Below are 14,356 nucleotides of genomic sequence, written 5' to 3'. Positions count from 1 at the left end.
GAGCGGTGTCTCCAGAGGCACGCCGTGGCCTCAGATGGGCGTCCTGCCCGGCTGGAGGGGGCGCCGCGCGGAGCTGGCCGGTTACCGCCGCCCGAGACGGTCTGCTGGCCCTGAGAGTGCTCCCCCCGCCCCCCCCCCCCCCGCCCACCGGACCTCGTCGATGTTAGGCTGCGTGTACGGTACAAGATGGATCCTTTCACGCCGTCGAATGGATGTAAGGATGGGTGGGCGCGTGTGGCCAGGCGGATGAATGGATGCTCACGCTTGGACGAATTCAATAGGTCGGGATGGCTTGAGGGGAATTCTCCGCATTCCTGTGTCAGGCTTCCCACGCACCAATTTGTGGTTGAGATGTTAACGTCGTTCGTCATGAAGTAAGTTAACTTATGCATTCTTCCGTTTGGTTTCGACGACCGTCTGATGTTTTTCCCACGTTCGTCCGACTTTGTTTTGAACAAAGATGAAACGGATGTGATCCACCAAATCTTTTATACTATTCTATGTAGAAATTTGCGGTCAGTACGGTGTACTCTCCTCATTCGTTTAATATGCATACTAAATGGCGTAATGATAGACATATGTGCATGGACATATATGTCTTTCAGCTGGAGCATTCGTGTACAACAATTTCATTTTCTGCAATCGTTTTGCGAATTGTTGACTGTGACGTCCCATAAGAGACGAACACCACTAAGTGGTACTTCATTGTGGCAGCTGTTAGCCAGTGGCGTTACAGCCGAAATCAAATCGTAAAATGGCAATATTTTCTTTTGAGACTAGAGGGTGGAAACAACTTTTTTGTTGTGGCTCAGTTTTGTACTGGTTCCAGGGAGAATGAGATACAAAACGGTTATGTAGTTTAAGTCTTTTGCAGGACTCAATTTCGCACATTCTACGATATAACTTCCCCCCTTCATTTTCCTTTCTCGAATTTGAACTACTCGAAGGGTCCCCTCGAGAAAATCTCGCAAGAAGCAAAGCGAAAATATGAAGAGGAAATGAATGTTTCGCGTGGTGAGTTTGTCCTGAATGAAGCTTCCCCAGCACCAGCCGCAACTTACAACCTTGACACGTGGTGCCGCATCATGCCCTTTTACGGCACGACAGAAATCCTTCTGGAATTATGTCTTTATCGCGCTGCAAAGGGCGATGACAAAATTACTTCGTGAGCTGAAACATCACTGCTTAATGATCGTTTCGGTGTGCCCAAATACAACCTTACCCAGCATTACAAGCCCGGATGCCGGCCGCTCACAAAAACATGCCCTGTTTAGGGTGCGACGCAAAACGACATAGATGCCAAAGCGCCCTTAAACATCAAACCACCAAACCACTACTGAGATGTATATAGGCGCGAATGTATGTATGCGCGCCTTGCTTGTGAGGCGATGAAAACCATTTGGAATGTGTTGTCCATACAAGAACATCCCTCTGAACAGCGCCAAGAAGAGCAGGCTGGATGATAGGCGTGCGGCTCACGAAGCCGGCGGGTCCAGCCGCGTCTGGTGAGACACGTTGCGCGGCTTCCGCCTCGGCCGCCGGCTCCGGGCGGCTCCCACGGGAGCCTGCGCACCCGACGCGGGAGCCCACCATCCCGGACGCTCTCACGCCGGCTCCGGCTCCTTGCAGGGCAAGTACGTGGAGATTCCAATTTAGCAGCGGCGGCCAGCCCATCGGCGGCAAAATCTCCAACTTTCTGCTGGAGAAGTCGCGTGTGGTGCACCAGAACGAGGGCGAGAGAAACTTCCACATCTTCTACCAGCTGCTGGCTGGCGGCACCAACGACATGAAGCGTACGTGCTCCGTGTGTGCCGGGAGCTGCGCCGCTTGGGGTCGCACGCTGCTCGCTCAGCTGTTTTATCCGGATCTGATCCGTTACTATCTGCACGGGATCGCGCCGCAGTACGCGTACATCCAAGCCGGTTTGAGATGCGTGGATCTTAGGATTCTGTGGCATTCACTTTTACCGGACAGATCTTGAAGCCAGCGCGGCAGTGAGTTCTTGGTTCGTCGCTGGTACACGTGAACTGACCAAGTAGGCTTGTGCGAGAATATCGTTATTTCGGTGGAACGATTGCTGTAAGCCTGCAGGCGGACTTTTATAGAAAATCCTACGGCGTCACCTCAGCGGTGTTCTCAGTCGTAATTGTGAAACTAGTCCTGCAGGATGGAAGCTTGCCGTTAGGGCAGTGGTACACCCGTCATCCGATTATTTTTTAAAGCCTTTCACAACCTAAGACATACTTCTAATCGTAATTAAAATCAGTTGCCTGAACAGCGATGACGACATCTAATTACCGACCTGCAATGTATTGCGCTTGGTACGATCAAGCTAAGGGAAAACCCGTTAAAGTAGCGGATACTATGCAGGTTTGCACGGGGAATTACTTAACGTTCTGTTGCGGGATTACCATCACCGTTGGTATCAAGGGGCACAATAAACCCTTCTGTTCCTACAATGCGATGTAGCTCCCCACTTCGGAGGAGACATTCTGCGCGGCTGACCGTCCCGCGTCTTCACAGAGGACTTGGGCCTGACGACCCCGGACTACTTCGCCTTCCTCAACCAGTCCAGCATGTACAAGGTGGACGGCACGAATGACGCCCACGAGTTCCAGGAGACGCTCAGAGGTGCGGCCCGGAACCGTCGCGGCGGGGTACTGACGTCCCGCGCGGAGCTCCCCCCCCCCCCCCCCCTGCAGCGACACACTCAACCAGGCTGTGGTGACCGCCGCATTGCTGAAAGGCTGAGTCATGTTGTAGTGAAGGCCCCGTTTGAGTCACGTGAACATGTGATAACCGCGTGCGTTGCGGAAGGTCAGGGCTCAGAATGACCGGACCTGTTGAAGGTATGAGAGCGTCCTGGAAGGCGTGTCCTCAGAACCGCACACTATTGCATTGGTATGGGTGCTTGCGGTCGTTTACTGGGAGGGGGAGGGTGGAGGCTGCAGCACACAGGGCTAGAATGTCAGATTGGGATCGGTAGTTCGTCGGTTCCAGATGCATTAAATGCCGTCCGGTGCACTGGCCACCAAAGAGCGTCAGTGGGCGTCAAAGATCGCGACGCTGATGGTCGTAACAAAGTTACATGTACCTGACAGCAATCATAGGTGCATCGCATTTATAACCTGGGAGGTGTCCTGCCCTGGAGGCAGTCCGCTGCAACATCATCATGAAATGACCATTGTAGCATTCACACCAGCCCTGAGCTGTTAGCTCCACTCCCCGGCGCCAGCGCCCTGGCGCGGCGCGCCCGGGTGCCGTGAGCTGACCCGCCGCGCTACCGCAGCCATGTCGGTGATGGGCCTGTCGGAGGAGCAGCAGATGGAGGTGCTGCAGGCCGTCGCCGCCATCCTCCACATGGGCAACGTGCCGTTCGCCGAGCACGGCAACGACGCGCGCGTGGAGGGGCGCGAGTACCTGTCGTACCCGGCCTACCTGCTGGGCGTGGCCGAGGAGGCTCTCGAGAAGAAGCTGCTCAGCCGCGTGTTCGACAGCCGCTGGGGCGGCCAGGCGGACCGCATTGATGTCACGCTGAACGTGGAGCAGGCGTGTTACACGCGTGACGCCTGGAGCAAGGCGCTCTACTCCCGGCTCTTCGACTTCCTGGTGAAGGTAGGGCGGCGGTGGCGGCGGCGGCGGCGGCGGCGGCGGCGGCCCGTGTGGAGGGGAGGGGCGGTGCTACACGCCTGCTGCGGACGGGGAGGGGGGGGGGGGGTGGAAGGGCGGGTTTGCTCAGAAGTGATAGAAGGAGGAACGGAAACTCTCCACTCTGAGGAATGAGAAGTCGTGTTGTGAGTTGTTGTATGGCGTCCGGACTTGAATGCTTGCGCAGTGAAAGATTTCAGCTGCATTTACTCTGGTTATTGGAGCTAATTTTGTCTGTCTGATGGTTTCAGACCGTGAATGATGCGATGCATACTCAGACAGAAGGGCTGAACGTTGGCATCTTGGACATCTACGGCTTTGAGATATTTCAACGGAATGGGTTCGAGCAGTTCTGCATCAACTTCGTGAACGAGAAGCTGCAGCAAATCTTCATCGAGCTCACTCTGAAGGCCGAGCAGGTTTGTTTTCCTTCAAGTCCTCAAGATTTGCGTGTTTAAGTCGTCTAACTTTGTTTCTATGAAAGCGGGCTTAAACTCATCATTGTTCCTACATGTGGCTGCAATCGGCGCTGCTAGTTCCATGAACTAGATCAGGCGGAGATATCTAATTAGTGGGTCCAGGGCCATCCAGTCGGCCGCCGAGGCTAATCACGTCGCTGGAGCTCCCGCTGCAGCTGATGCTGTTGACCATGCCGCCGGCAGGAGGAGTACGTCCGCGAGGGTATCAAGTGGAGGCCGATCGACTACTTCAACAACAAGATCGTGTGCGACCTGATCGAGGCCAAGCGGCCGCCCGGCATCATGCTGGTGGTAGACGACATCTGCGCCAAGATGCACGCCGTCACGGAGGGGGCCGACCGTGACCTGCAGACGGTAATGCCCGCCCCCAGCCCCCCCCCCCCTCCCTCCGGTCACGCAAGGGCCGGACCGTGACGATGATGCTCGCTACTAGTCGTTAGTTATGGAGGCAGCCGACCGCAACCTGCTATCGACACCGACTACAGCTGCCATAGATAGAGAAAGTGACTCCCCAGCCACTGTCGCTGTGAGTCAGGGGATGAAAAGCGTGACTCGTGTGAAAACGCGAGATATGCTCCACAAATAATTCCTCTATTTCGTCCCCCCGCCTGTGGTGCCCGTTTCATGCCCGCCACGCCCACAGACGCCTGCTACGCTGTTTCCAATACGTTAACTGGCACCATGGGCCATTACCAGTAGTTGTGTTACATGCAGCTGTCTCCCGCATTTCAGTCAGGCATTTCCCTTCGTTAGCATCATAACAAAAAGAAGAGGGCTTTCCAAGGGTGGTGGCAGCTCCACAACGGTCAGCTTCTGCAATGAGCCCCATAGTCATCACAATGATTATGTAAACGACAGCTGCACACGTCCAGTAGCGCAGGCTGGAGACTCACGCCTGTGAGTGGATGTGTGCTGTTGTAATTGGCCGGCCTTAAGGACTGCCCCCGCGCCACAGCACCTCGACTCTGTGATGAGCAGCCACCAGCACTATGAGAGGAACAAGGAGGGCTTCATCATCCACCACTACGCCGGCAAGGTCAGCTACGATGTGGACGGCTTCTGCGAGCGCAACAGGGACGTCCTTTTCAACGACATCGTGGAGGTGATGCAGTCCAGCACGAGGTACGTCGAGGTCAGATGCTGCGAAGCCCGAACGGATCGTTTGGCAGGTCCCATCTGCCTCCGCGCATCGGTTATCCTCGCTCTTCGGGAACCGCTTATCATCTGTCAAGGGCTGGTACTCCCCGCGGCGTCGGCACGCCCGGAAGGCACCGACCGCGGCGTGCACTGCAGACGGTCTGGAAAGCAAGGTTCACATAACGCAGTAGGACAGGGATGGGAGGGAGGAGGCCCGCGTCCCGGGACCCAACCACAGTGTCGCGCGACGCTGGCGGAGGCGAGGGGCTTGGAGAAGCAGCCGCTTCATGTCGCACCGCTGAGCGAGATGTGCTGTATTGTATACCATCCTGTTTGCGCTGCGTGCGGCATGTGTTAGCAGCACCAAGCTATCGAATCGTGTCAGATTTCACTCGTCTTTTGTGATAGTTATTCACCTGATTAATACGATTGCTATGATTTGCATACCGAGCCTGTGTAGTTCGGCAAACCTTTCGAGTGGCACTGAAATGATCTTACACTCGGCGATCACTCTTGGAGACATCGCTACGGAAGTATGTACGCGCGCTGTGTGCGCTGCCAGCTCTTAGACATGCGCCGCTGCTGGCAGTGAGTTCTTGCGGAGCTTGTTCCCGGAGAACCTTTCCAAGAGCAGCAAGTCGCGGCCGACCACGGCTGGCTCCAAGATCCGCGGCCAGGCCAACATCCTGATGGACACGCTGATGAAGAGCACGCCGCACTATATCCGGTATGACTGGCGGCTGTGCTCACGGGCCGATGAAAGCAGTGACTGCAGAAGGTCCTGTTTGGACTTTGGCGGGGTAGCGGTCACTGGAAGGCACTGTTTGTTGTTTTAGCGGGGGATGGTTAGTATTGGCCGACACTAGCGAACTGGCGAGATTATTGTGCATTGATTAACCGTCTTCAGGGCACTAGGAACTTTCTCTGCATCGAACAGACAATAGTGTTCCGTGCTATTTCCGAGACTTTCGAAGTTTGCGTGGAAAATCAAAACATCCAACCTCTCCACATGAGCACCACGCGGCCGTGCCTGACGACCGCCTTGTGGGTCTCTGGCAGCTGTATCAAGCCGAACGAGACGAAGCGCGCCGGCGACTGGGAGGAGAGCCGCGTCAAACACCAGGTGGAGTACCTCGGACTCAAGGAGAACATCCGCGTTCGGCGCGCCGGCTTCGCCTACCGCCGGCCCTTCGACAAGTTCCTCAAACGGTGAGCTTCGACAGAGAGAGGAACCTCGACAAGTCCCTCAAACGGCGAGCGGGTCGTCGACGCCAGGCGCCGGCTGTCGACGCCAAGTCCCCGTATTTGTTTTCGTTTGGGGGTGAGCGGGAAGGGGCTGTGGGTTTGTTTTGGCTAGCCACTGAAATGGACTGTGTTTGAGGTCAAGCTTCAACAATAACCCACAAAGCACAAAGCGAAGGGTTGAAGCCCACAGTCATACCCAAACGGATCGTGGGAAGACCGACGCGGTGTGCACAGCGCTTGAAGGGCGGCCGGCCGTACCGGCGTGAGTAGTGCCTCGGAGACCGACTCGGAGCGCGGCGTCGCCGCTGCCCGGCTGACCTGGTGCCGTCACCCCGCTGACCCCGCGCTGCCGGCAGGTACGCCATCCTGACTAAGGAGACGTGGCCGGGGTGGCGCGGCGACCCGCGCGACGGCATCCACCGCATCATGACCGCCGTCCGCATGGACGACGACCAGTTCCAGCTGGGCAAGACCAAGGTGTTCATCAAGGCGCCGGAGTCGGTGAGAGCGGCGGCCGTGCCTCCTGGCGAGGGTGACAGCTGGTTGGTTTGACGTCTGACAGCTACTGTAGTGGATGCGGATGAGCATGTACATGCTGGGCAGTTTTCTCTGGACGTCATCTCAGGGCGGTTTTCTCTGGACGTCATCTCGGGCAGTTTTCTCTGGACGTCATCTCGGGGCAGTTTTCTCTGGACGCCATCTCGTTCAATGGCCGAAATTTTCTGCCCCTGCGTCTGGCGAAATGGTTAAAACTGGAGTGGTTTTGGATAGCGTGGCTCGTTTTTCCGCGTGAACCTCCCACAGTAGGCGTGACCGCCTGCTCGCCTGTGCTGTCAGCTGTTCCAGCTGGAGGACATCCGGGAGCGGAGGTTCGACGGTTTCGCCCGGGTCATCCAGAAGGCGTTCCGCCGCTACTTCGCCGAGAAACAGCGCCAGAAGCAGCGCAAGGAGGCGAGCGACCTGTTCTACGGCAAGAAGGAGCGCCGTGAGCACTCGATCAACCGGTACGCCTAACAGCCGCGGGTGCTGGGACGTGCCGCAGTTGACGCATGCTACTTTTTTTGTAATTTGTGACTGCCGACACAGATGGTTTGCAATTGCAAAAGCTGCGTTTGCTGTCACTGGTGTTGTGCGGTTAAAGTGGCTTTGTTTACTCGGCTGGGCGATGCGTTTGCAGCAGCTGTTTCAGTGTGCTCTCTTGTGAGTGGCATGGGCGCCGAAAAATGTTAAAATTCCTATAGGATGGGGAGGCTCCAGCCTCACTCGGGTTATCCATGTTAGCCTTGATTGTATTGTATCTGTGTTGGGTATGGTGCACAAGAGCAATGACTGCACAATAGCACGCGTTTCCTGCTATCATCTCACACCTGAGATGTCCTATTTCAAGATAAGACAGTTATTCATCCAGCGCATGTAATTGTCGTGCTAGTCAGCGTCTCTGACGCAGTAGCCCCGCGAGCCGCTCTTGGCGTCGGCTGGATCCCCCTCCCCCTGTGACCGGTGACCGGTGACCGCGCCGCCTCAGGCACTTCGTCGGAGACTACATCGGCATGGACGACCAGCCCGGCCTGCGAGCGCTGATCGGCAAGCGGGAGAGGATCGAGTTCGCCGAGACGGTCGTCAAGTATGACCGGCGTTTCAAGGTCAGTACCGTGCCGCCGCTGTCGACGGCCGGGGCGAGTCTCGGACTGGGCCGCCCGCCGGCCGACGACTGCGCGTTAGCGGAGATGACCGCGGAGTTAGCAGAGACGACCACGGGGTTCGCGAGACGACCGGGGGGTTGGCAGAGACGACCGCGGGGATAGAGGAGTGCACTCAGGTGGCGAAAAGAGGTTTAAATGGATTTGCCCATGTAAAGCTGTGGTGCTTGCATCTTCATCGAATTTGTATCGTGGCGTACACTTTGCTGGAGCCTGCGTTCCGCGCATTGTGTCAGCGGTCAGCGCTGCAGGCTTGATGCCCCAATCTCTCCTCTCTCTGTCTCCTCTCTCTCTTCTCTCTCTCTCTCTCTCTACTCTCTCTCTCTCTCTCTCTCTCTCTCTCTCTCTCTCTCTCTCTCTCCTATCTCTCTCTCTCTCCTCTCTTCTCTCTCTCTCTCTCTCTTTCTCTCTCTCTCTTCTCTCCTCTCTCTCTCTCCTCTCTCTCTCTCTCTCTCTCTCTCTCTCTCTCTCTCTCTCTCTCTCTATCTCTCTCTCTCTCTCTCTCTCTCTCTCTCTCTATCTCTCTCTCTCTCTCTCTCTCTCTCTCTCTCTCTCTCTCTCTCTCTCTCTCCTCTCTCTCTCTCTCTCTCTCTCTCTCTCTCTCTCTCTCTCTCTCTCTCTCTCTCTCTCTCTCTCTCTCTCTCTCTCCTCTCTCTCTCTCTCTCTCTCTCTCTCTCTCTCTCTCTCTTCTCTCTCTCTCTCTCTCTCTCTCTCTCTCTCTCTCTCTCTCTTCTCTCTCTCTCTCTCTCTCTCTCTCTCTTCTCTCTCTCTCTCTCTCTCTCTCTCTCTCTCTCTTCTCTCTCTCTCTCTCTCTCTCTCTCTCTTCTCTCTCTCTCTCTCTCTCTCTCTCTCTCGCTCTCTCTCTCTCTCTCTCTCTCTCTCTCTCTCTCTCTCCTCTCTCTCTCTCTCTCTCCTCTTCTCTCTCTCTCTCTCTCCGCCTCCTTCTCCGTTTCTGTCTCTGTCTCTGTCTCTGTCTCTGTCTCTGTCTCTGTCTCTGTCTCTGTCTCCGTCTCCGTCTCCGTCTCCGTCTCCTTGACTCGCTACTGAATCCAGTGCCTAACGGGCCTTAATTCCGGTCAGATGCCGACCATACCGTTAACGGGCGTACGTGCACTGTGCACTTCTCAGGCGAGCAAGCGGGACCTGATCCTGACGCCCAAGTACGTGTACCTGGTGGGCCGGGAGAAGGTGAAGAAAGGGCCGCAGAAAGGTCGGCTGGTGGAGGTGGTGAAGAGGAAGATCGACCTGCCGTCGATAAGCCACATCTCACTCAGTCCATACCAGGTATGTGTGCTGTAGTGACCAGTCGGCGAGGGGAGGGGAGTTTGGCTCACCGTCGGTCCACACCCCAGCAGGAGGAGAGCTGTTGGACGCGCTGGGGATGGTAGATGCCGTGACGAACGAGCTGAGAGCTGTAGTACAGTTACACGATGATCGAATTGCGAGATACGGTTTCTGAGCGTTGACGATTCTACCAAAGAGTCCTTTTAGCTCCCTTAACATTGGGAACTGCTCTGAAACTCACGGCTATGGGTGATCCGTGTTATGTAATCCTTGAGGCTTTACGACGCACTCAGCGCTGAGACGATGTGGCGTCAGCTGCTTCTTATCCTGGTCGGAAAGACGGGCACTGCGGGGAATCGAGCTCCGCACCTCTGGTTTCCCAGATGTGTAGCTCAACCACTTCACTATGGGAGCACCAGACCCCAGACCCTTTGATGGATTATTGTGTTACGGAGAGGTTGATGGATGTTGATGTCATGTCGTGGATGAATGTGACTTCTTTTCTTGTCCCGCGCAGGACGACCTTCTGGTGATACACGTGCGGAACCAGTACGATAGCCTTCTGATGCTCAACTTCAAGACCGAGTTCCTGACGGTGCTCAAGAAGAAGTGCGATGAAAGCATTGGCTCGAACATCATCATCAACTTTGCAACACAGTACGATTTCCTTACCGGCTCATGCATATTGCATGGCCTCTATTCTTATTTGAAAAATCGCTGTTTTTTAGCAGTGACCGGTGACACTTAGAGAGAATTGCCAGCTCAATTATCTCAACAATGATACCACGTGCCCAAAGCGAGTTCACAGACCAGGTCAGTGCTTGTCAAATCGTCACCGATTATTCCAAAATGCAGCTGATCTTTCTCATCACGTGAGCAATGAGCGCAACAACTGTTTCCGCTCCTCGGCGTGTGGTGTGACCCAGCGCTCCCCCGGCGCCGCTGGGACGTCCTGACCGTCGGCCGCCCGCCCCTCCCCTCTCCCCCCTCGACGCCTGGTGTAGCTCAAGGTTCCCGGCGAGCCCGGTCGTGTGATGACCGGGGCCACGCGCCGCAGGGTGGAGTTCAAAGTGAAGAAGGAGGGCTGGGGCGGCGGTGGCGTGCGTCACGTGCACTTTGAGCGAGGTCAGGGCAACCTGGCTGTCATGAAGGTCAACGCCAAGCAGCTGACCGTCTCCATCGGCGCTGGACTGGACAAAAACTCAAGTGAGCCTGGACGCAGTGCGGCTTGTTGTGTCTGGTGGCAGGGCGGCAGTTGGCTTCAAGATAAAAGTCGTCAGATTTGAACTTGATTTGAATTGGTCGGATTTGAACTCGCCGTGGCCCTTGCGATTTGTCGGCTCATGATGTGGATGTGCAGACGGATACAGCTTGAATATGATCGCACCTTGCCGGGTCACGTACCGTTGCTTCTCCATGTTTTTCCCAATTGACGCTAATCGTGGAGCAAAGGTTATTTCCGCATCCGTTCTTTGTATTCGTACAAGTACATAGCGTCATGGTAGATGTAACCTGTCACAACAAGTAGTATGCCTCAATCTCAGCGTCGTAACAGCCGCCCCTTGCCCCGTGTGCTGCCACCACCGGGTCCGACACACTCTAACGTCCGCCGTCCGCTGCGCAGGGCCCTCGGAGACGCGGTCGACAGGGCGGCGAGACCCGCGCAGCCGTCTGCCGCAGCGACCGGCGCCGGGCGCGGGGCGCGGCCTGACACACCGCCCGTCAGTGCGGCAGGCGGCGCCGCCGCCGCCCAGCGGGCCGGCGCCGCCCGGCCAGCCGCGCGTCACGGCCGCCACCACCTACTCGATTCCGACGGGACCGGCGCGCGCCGTCAGCCCGGCGCGCGAGCGGCAGCGGCGCGGCCCGCGGCGGCCGCGGCCCCACCTCCGGCCGGCCGCCGGCGCAGGGCCAGCCGGCGCGCGGCCGGCCGCCGGCGGCCGCCGACCTCACCTTCATGCGTCCGCCGGACGCCGGTGTGGCCGGGTGAGCACCGGCGCTGCCGTCTCCTGATCTGGTGCCGTGTTCTACAGAGTGAAATTGTCCGTCCCCTGACCTCGTGTCGCGTTCTGCACTGTGAAGCTATTCGTTCTCTGGGGTTGTTCCGTGTTTTACAGCGTGAAGCTGTCGTTACCCGAACTTTGTTCCGTGTTCTGCAGTGTGAAGCTGTCCTTCCTCTAATCTTGTCCGTGTTCGACAGTGTGAAGCTGTCCTTCCTCTGATCTTGTTACATGTTATACCGCGTGAAACTGCTCTTTCCATGGCCGTGTGCCGTGTTCTACAGTATGAAGCCGTCCTTGCGCTGACCGTGTGCCGTGTTCCGCAGTGTGAAGCCGTCCTTGCGCTGACCGTGTGCCGTGTTCCGCAGTGTGAAGCGGGCCAGTGTGGGCCAGCCGGACAAGCCGGTGCCGGGCGGCGGGCGGCCGAAGCCGGCGCCCCGCCAGCCGGCGCTGCCCAAGTGTCGGGCGCTGTACAGGTGCGTCCCCCGACTGGACGACCTCTGTGCTCGGCTCACGTGCTAGCCGTCAGGGCAGGGTATCGTAGCTATTTTATTACTCATTGCGGCCTGGTATGATTAATACCCACCAGTGCTGCATTCGGCGGTGCCCTGTATTTAGTTGTACCAACTACGGCACTAGCGCACTTGACCGTAATACGTAACGAATCCATCACGTTTCCCTCGCGCTTTCGTTCAATGTCAGGGCAAAACGCGGATTGAATGAGAGTGTAACGATTCCAGAATAGGTTCCGTGAGTTAAAAATCAGGCGACCCAGTGTTAGTTGGAGGACGCATGAAAACCAATCTTTGATATTACAAACACGTCCGAATCCGTTTTGAGCAAATATGCAACCGCAACTACCACACCATCGCCGTGATTCGTCCGCGACCACAGCATGCTCACACGCCCGTTGGCTAGGCTACGCGGGAGGCCTTGACGGACATGGACGTTTGCGTTGCAGATACGAGGCTCAGGACGTCGATGAACTCAGCTTTGAGGAGGGCGAGATCATTGAGCTTGTGCAGGAAGGTGAGCGAGGCATCTGTAACGTCCGCGTATATTGAGGCAGACACGTGTTTACTTACGAGGGCCTGGGCTCCTGTCGCCCAATGACCACACGCAGCTGCCCCACACGGTCAGCAGCGTATATTCCCTTCCGAAGCTGTTGGATTACGTTTTGTTGAGTCCGCGAGGCGATGCCGGACAGCTCAGCCGCTCGTCCTGAAAACCGGGGGTCTGGGGTTCGATTCCGCGCGGTGCCGCCCTCCCGCCAGGCTGAGAAGCAGGCGACGTCATACGGCCTCAGCAGCCGAGTGTGTCGTGAAACCCCGATGACGACGTCACTGGCCAGCTGACAGGCCTCGCCGCTTCCCGCAGACGCGTCCGGCTGGTGGCACGGGAAGTTCAAGGGCAAGAAGGCCCTCTTCCCGGGCAACTACGTCGAGAAGATATGAGCGCGACCGCTCTCAGCGCCCGTGACTGAGCGTCACCGCTGGGTCAGACGCTGCAGCCGGCGCCGCGGCCTGGCCAGGAGCCGAGGTGGAAGGCCGAGAGCTTGCTCTTTAGCGGCGGGGTCACCCGCCGGCCGAGCTGGCACGAGCTGGCACGGCCAGAGCCCGCGGCGCGTCCGTGACCTCCCAGCACCGCACTCCTGTCTACACTCGTCTGTGATATAGCAGTGTTCGGGACAGTGCCCGGACCTCCCTCTCCCCCCCCCCCTCCCCTCCAGACGCGGAGGCCGAGCCGAACCCGCGGTCTGCGGCGGGGGGCGTTTGTTACGTGCGGCGCCGATAATGTCAAATCTGTTCCGACTGCGCGATAGCGCGGCGCCTGATTGTCCGGGTCGCCGGCGGTGTCTGCCTCCGCCCGCCCCGCGCGCCGCGTGCATTGTACGAGTACGTTACGTGTATCTTAGTATGCGAGAACCGACCGTAGCCTTCAAAACTGCCGTAATCTTGTAACGCATGGAGTGGTGTGCTGCTTGCCTGACCGTCTGCGACAGTTGACGACGGAAGTGCGGGTAATCGTCCCAGTAGTGCCGTCAGTCGAGGAGTTCGTGCCGCTCGCGCTAGTCCATCGAGATGACCCCGCGGTGCTCGGTGCCCTAATCCTCGCATGCACCGACGCGGTAATGTGTTCGTTCGTCGTAGTGTCCACGCACGTATAAAGTCGCTACGTATGAAATGGAGACGTGTATTGATTTCGGCAGGGAACGTGCAGCTGGCGGCGCGGCGCCGTTTGTACGATACGAATGTGGTGGGAGACACGGAACACGGCAAGACGGTAACCTGTCCCCAGCTATCCAGTGGTCCTGGGCACGAACAGATGTGATGTTTCTCCCTTCTCCCCCCCCCCCCCCCCCCCCACTCTCCCCGCCCCACCCCAAGAAAATCCCTTCCATGTCCGTCCGAACAACTGCAAAACACAGGCCACAACCGAGAACACTTCGCCTGGCTGCAAGCACATCCCCCCCCCCCCCTGGAACGCGCTCTACACGAGGGGCCGCCGCTGTGCTCCGTCGCTGTGTTCCGCCCGTGCTCCGCCGCGGCGGACAGCGTCCGCAGTGTCCAAGCTGCCCATACATCTGCGCCGGGCGCCCCCAGGCCGTCGGCCGCGGGCGTCAGTCCCGTCCCGACCTGAGCAGGGACGCTGAGCGGTCGAGGACCGGCGCCGCTCGGGGTCGTCGGATGGCCAGACACACCGCCGGCGGCCGGTGGGCCGCTCGTCTGAGACAACGCCCAGCAAAGGAGGACCAAAAGATGGCTGTGATTCGGAGAGGCTCCTCTGCCCCCCCCCCCCCCTTCCACCCCGCTGCCTTTTGGACGAACACGGCGTCGGTCCGGAACCCACATCCACAAGGCGCATC

General features: G+C 57.7%; 1 protein-coding gene across 1 annotated transcript; it reads left to right on the top strand.

The window, feature by feature from the left end:
* The first annotated feature begins 186 nt into the window (after positions 1–186).
* On the top strand, positions 187–13,676 carry LOC119100380 (unconventional myosin-If). The gene is made up of 20 exons (XM_037223480.1): positions 187–224; positions 1,630–1,793; positions 2,524–2,631; positions 3,290–3,615; positions 3,900–4,067; positions 4,311–4,481; positions 5,083–5,249; positions 5,854–5,991; positions 6,324–6,473; positions 6,866–7,010; positions 7,347–7,513; positions 8,035–8,152; positions 9,338–9,493; positions 10,011–10,150; positions 10,551–10,699; positions 11,118–11,248; positions 11,421–11,476; positions 11,859–11,966; positions 12,452–12,519; positions 12,868–13,676. The coding sequence occupies exons 1-20, from the start codon at positions 187–189 to the stop codon at positions 12,942–12,944; spliced, it is 2,745 nt and encodes a 914-aa protein (XP_037079375.1). The 3' UTR covers positions 12,945–13,676.
* Positions 13,677–14,356: the final 680 nt, after the last annotated feature.

This window comes from Pollicipes pollicipes, unplaced genomic scaffold, assembly GCF_011947565.3.
Source record: "Pollicipes pollicipes isolate AB1234 unplaced genomic scaffold, Ppol_2.1 Scaffold_4881;HRSCAF=5763_pilon_pilon_pilon, whole genome shotgun sequence".
Lineage (NCBI taxonomy): Eukaryota > Metazoa > Arthropoda > Thecostraca > Pollicipedomorpha > Pollicipedidae > Pollicipes > Pollicipes pollicipes.
This window is presented reverse-complemented; position numbering and strand designations above follow the sequence as displayed.